Raw genomic sequence first — 5,099 nt, 5'->3', positions numbered from 1 at the left:
TATATGTATATATACATATATATATACATACATATATATATATATGTAGTATGTTGCAGGGGAGATTCAATCAATGCCTTATAATGCCTTAATGTTCCTCATAGTGGAAACGTTTGTTCGTGGTTTCCAGTGGCACCGTGGTACTGGCTGCTAATAACATGGTAAAATGTGGCGGATTTTATTTTACCCGGAAGGTGGGCTGCGGCCGGGAGTGGCAGAGCTCTGGAGCCGCTCTACCCCCACAGGAATGCGGATTGTCTCAGATCCCCGTGCCGCCCCCTCGCCTCCTCTCTGCCATTCAAAGCAACTAATTGTAGGGGACACAAAGAAAGCGAGCACGACTGTAGACTGTCTGCTGCAGGACCTGGGCATTTTTTTTCTTTAAGGGGGGGAGGCTGGGATCAGCTCAGAGACAGACAGACAGACAGACAGACAGAGAGAGAGAGAAGAGAGAGAGAGAGAGAGAGAGAGAGAGAGAGAGAGAGAGAGAGAGAGAGAGAGAGAGAGAGAGAGAGAGAGAGAGAGAGAGAGAGAGAGAGATGACGTCCCCCACTGAATCAAGTATGAATGAATGAGAGAACGCAAAATGATGCCATCTCCAAAACCAGCAACACCACCACTACCGATAATAATAATGATAATAATAATAATAGTAATATGAGTCTGGGTTAAATGAGCCTTGCTTAAGCAACGATGACATTCTTTTGGCCTGTGTGTGCAGCATATAAGATAGCAGGACTTCCACAGGAGTTTATGTGCAAAAAGAATAAGACGTGCTTTGATATGTCCGTTTAATAAAGTTGGAAAAGCAGCATGGGGATCGGTGGGAAACGTTTCCTTAATTCCTATTAGCGCAAACGTAAGCAATGCCCGCTGCACCAAGCTTTAGTCCCGTCCCGCCAGTCATGTGTCTGGTCTGCTCGCGAGCCTGTCTGTAGACACCGTGACCCTGATTTTCGCGGTATAAAGACACGTAGTCTTTTTTATTTATTTTTTTAACTAACGCATGTTTTGTCCAATCTAAAATATTTAGCAGCATTTGCACCGCCATCAAGATTTATGGTACGTAAGATATTTAATCGTAATTTAAAACAGCTGTGTGAAACAGCCCTGTGTGAAATTTTAGCCTTTAGTCTTACAAACATCTTTTTTCCCCTCACGGAAAAAAAGGATAGCCTGAAATGTCGAGAGCACTGACAGTTTTTAAAAGTCCGTTGTTCATTAAAACGTTTAATAGTCTTCCAAAATGCAATAAATTACATGCACACATTTACACATTTTACACATTTCTTCAATGACTGTCATCAAATACATTGCATATTCCTCTGAAATTTAAACACAAAGTCCCATAGAAGAAGAAGAAGAAGCAGAAGCCGAAGAAGAAGAAGAAGAAGAAGAAGAAGAAGAAGAAGAAGAGAAAAAAAAATAAAATAAAATAAGTAAATGAAAAACAGGCATTTAATATAACGTCCCCGCTCCAAGAGCCAAAGAATGTTGTATCGTGTTCGGGGTCTGAAGGTGGGAATTCATGGAGCCGCCGGCCGTGGAGGTGTACCATGACCCGGAGTTTTCCAAAAAACCGGAAGCGGTGGTGGCGTTGATGTTGGGGGGCTGCAGGCCCGCGTGCGGCCTGGGGGGGACCTGGCCGTCCCAAACGGCCGGGGACTGCGGGGAGTTGCACGCCATAGGGTCGCTGGAGCTGGGGCTGTGCTCGGGCGGAAGCTCGCCGTTCTTCATGATCTTCTTCAGTTTCGATCTTTTGTTCTGGAACCAAATTTTCACCTGGAGTGTGTAACAACAGCAACAACAATAGCAACAATGTTAATAATAATAATAATAATAATAATAGAGATGGCAATTGAAATGAAAGGAAAAAGACGCGGGATCGGACTCAATTAACGTTTATAAAACATACAAAGACAGGTGCAAAGACAGTGAAAACGGGGACAATCCTGATGTGTGTGTGTGTTTTTTGTTGTTGTTGTTTTTTTGTTGTTTTGCGGCCATCTCACCTGCGTCTGCGTGAGTCCCAGGGAGGCCGCCAGCTCGGCTCTCTCGGGCAGGGCCAAGTACTGCGTGTTCTGGAACCTCCTCTGCAGGGCGGCCAGCTGGAAACTGGAGTAGATCGTGCGGGGTTTTCGGATCTTCTTGGGCTTTCCGTTCACCATCCTTATCTCCGGCTCTGCAACATCCTTTTCTGTTGAAATGCGCACAAGGGGTGTCAACAAACGAACAAAATGAATAAATGTGTAAATGTAGTATAAATGTGCAGTCAATGAGAGAAATAGTCCGTCTCTACTTTCCTGCAATCCTACAAAATAACGCGCTTTGACGTGGTTTAGTGTTTGTTTTGTTTTTGTTTTTTCAAAAAAAAACGTTTTGTTTTAATTGCGCATTCCTAAGAAACAAATACAAATAATCTAATTTTCAAACACCTCCGAAATAAATGAAATTAAGCAACAACCAAAAAAATAGTGATAATATTTCGCAATGAATACGATCTTGAGGTGAATTACGATGGTATTGCACTGATTTTTAAAATCAATAGTAGAAACCCTGTGCAGACTTTAACTCACCGCACCGCACAGATTTTTTCATGAACACATTTTTTTAAGAATTGTTTTCTTGTTTAAAGGAAACAACCTGAGACAAATCCACAACAAGTGATGATATTCTCATCGAAATATTAGCTTGTTTTTTAACAATTAGCACGGCCACGTGATACATTACCAGCAGGCTGGTTTGGTGCTACGGACTATAGGGGAAGACACGGGCCCGTACCTTGTGGACTTGGCTGGGGCTGTACTCTGCTGTACGTCCCGGCGTACTGGTGGTAAGCGGAGGTCGTGTACGAGCCGTAGTCGGGGTAGGATTTTGTCGAGTAATTTCCAGCGGATCCGTTTACGCCATACTGGTACTGGTAGGCATTGAGAGGTTTCCCGTACGAGCCTGAGTTGGGCGAACAATAGCCATGGGAAATTCCACTAGGAGCGGGACTGTAGTAGCCAGAATCCGTGGCCGTCGACTCGGGCAGTGTAGGAGATTCCTGAGACGGGTGGTGCATGGCAGAAAGTTGAAAGGAGCTCTGGAAGTCGACAGGCTTGACACTCGGAATCCTTCGGTCGAATACTCCAGTCATGGTTCGGGGGTGGGGGGGTGGGGGAACGTTTCTTGTTGATTAAAAAAAAGAAGAAGAAGAAGAAGAACAAAGAAAAAGAAAAAAGGGGGGAAAAAGAGGGGGGAAAAGTAGGCTGAAGGTTACAAATCTGACTCCAAAGACGTCTGAAGACTACACTGGCATTGCGAGGACTCTCTCGCGTCGACGGGCTCTGGTTGAAGACTGTGAAGACTGCAGGCTGCCCCGCAGCAAAGACTTGGTTAAATGCTAACTTGCGCTCTTACGCACTGCAGGGAGGATCTGGTTCCATTGGCCAAGGCGCGCAGACAACAGCTACACCCAATTCAGCCGGCCACTGTGCCTATGTGCGGGAAAACGACTCGCACCGCTGCTATGTCTTAACTATCAATCAGCGGGGGGGGGGGGGGGGGGCAATTAAACTGTCACGTCACCGATCAACCGATCAGAAGGTCAAATAACGACCCAGAAGCGCAAACACATCAAGAAAAGCCTTGCCGCTGTTAAAATCGAGAAGAACAGTAGGACTGTCTCAATCGTTCAACCCTCAATATCTTCTCCAATAAGAAGAGACTCACAGACTCTGACACCAACATCGTTTTTGTCGACTTTTAGTAAAGCAAAATAACCCCCAAATGTAAAAAAAAATAATATATATATATATCAGTTGTTTAATCGCACGCCATGCAAAAAATACGAAATACAATTTAAATTAAAACAGCATAAAATGGCATACTTACTGGGCTTTATTTTCTGTTCTTATCAAGGAAGATTAGCTAACCCATAGCCAGGACATTTAAATGAAGAGGTGTAATATTTATGACGATGTAATACATAATAAAGGTTCTAATTTATGATACAGTACCTAGCTTACATCTCTCTCTGGAGTCACTTTTCAAAATATTATTATCATATTGGCCAGTAGGTCCACCGCTGGAGAAACTGGTTGAATGCCAAGTTATCAAAAATCAATTCACAGCACATCCTTGAACGTCGCTCCGTAAATCGACGCGTTCGACACATTCCGTGGTAAGATAGCGCCACCCAGTGACTACATTAGGTAGCCACAAACCCTGCGCCCGGATAATCTCTGAAAATTTGAATGAATGACACAAAGCGGGGGGGGGGGGGATTTTAATGAAACTTTCCCAAGTGGTAAAATCTAAACTGTAAACTGCCTGGCAATGACATACCAATCAATAATTTGACAGCAGCTTTCTGTAGATCCGTGTAGGCCAAATTCGTTTTAATAGCTTACATACTGTTGTAAACTATCGTTTTTCGGTCTTGCAATTTCACAAGTCGATAGAAAGTCAACAAAAATAAAATCACGGTTCAGGCAATGACGTGTTAAAGCTCATAACGTGTTGTATGTTATGTCAACATGGTATATGGTGCACAGCCTTCATGAATGCGATGTTGTCGCCAACTATTCAATCTTTTACAGTTTCCCCACCTGAGTAACTGAGTCTTACTGAAAACAATGATAAAACTGTACTTTAATTGAATTTGTATTGTTATAAGGCTCTCATACTCACCTTATTATGCTGGGTGTCTGTTTAAAATGGAGACAGGAGTTTTGAAAGAGATGAATAGCAACTACAAAGACTTGTGAAAAGTAAAAAAAAAAAGTCTCTAAAGTAATAATTTATTGGATCAATTTCGCACGGTACCCCGGAAATACTCTTCTCTTTAGCCAGCAACATAATTGATCTTCCTGTGTTTTCCCGTTTGTCGACAGTTATCGACGTTATATTTTTTTTTCTTCGTCTAAGCGGACATTGTAACCTATATAGTAGCGCAAACAGCTTTTATCCGCCAACTTTAAATTTCCATCTCTTAAAAAAAAAATCTAAAAAAACCCTTTTAATTCCCATTTCGACACCGAAAGGACCGTACGTCTGACGTCACTCATACGGTCGTTAGCGTCTCTCAGCTCTCGGTTTTTGTGTCGGGGGGGATG

General features: G+C 43.0%; 1 protein-coding gene across 1 annotated transcript; it reads right to left on the bottom strand.

Annotated features, from left to right (window-relative positions):
* Positions 1-1,222: 1,222 nt before the first annotated feature.
* Positions 1,223-3,474, bottom strand: dlx5a (distal-less homeobox 5a). The gene is made up of 3 exons (XM_056297838.1): positions 2,782-3,474; positions 2,013-2,197; positions 1,223-1,782 (listed from the first exon to the last, which is right to left on the bottom strand). Exons 1-3 carry the CDS (start codon positions 3,137-3,139, stop codon positions 1,459-1,461), a joined length of 867 nt encoding a protein of 288 aa, XP_056153813.1. The 5' UTR covers positions 3,140-3,474; the 3' UTR covers positions 1,223-1,458.
* Positions 3,475-5,099: the final 1,625 nt, after the last annotated feature.

This window comes from Lampris incognitus, chromosome 18 (assembly GCF_029633865.1).
Source record: "Lampris incognitus isolate fLamInc1 chromosome 18, fLamInc1.hap2, whole genome shotgun sequence".
Lineage (NCBI taxonomy): Eukaryota > Metazoa > Chordata > Actinopteri > Lampriformes > Lampridae > Lampris > Lampris incognitus.
This window is presented reverse-complemented; position numbering and strand designations above follow the sequence as displayed.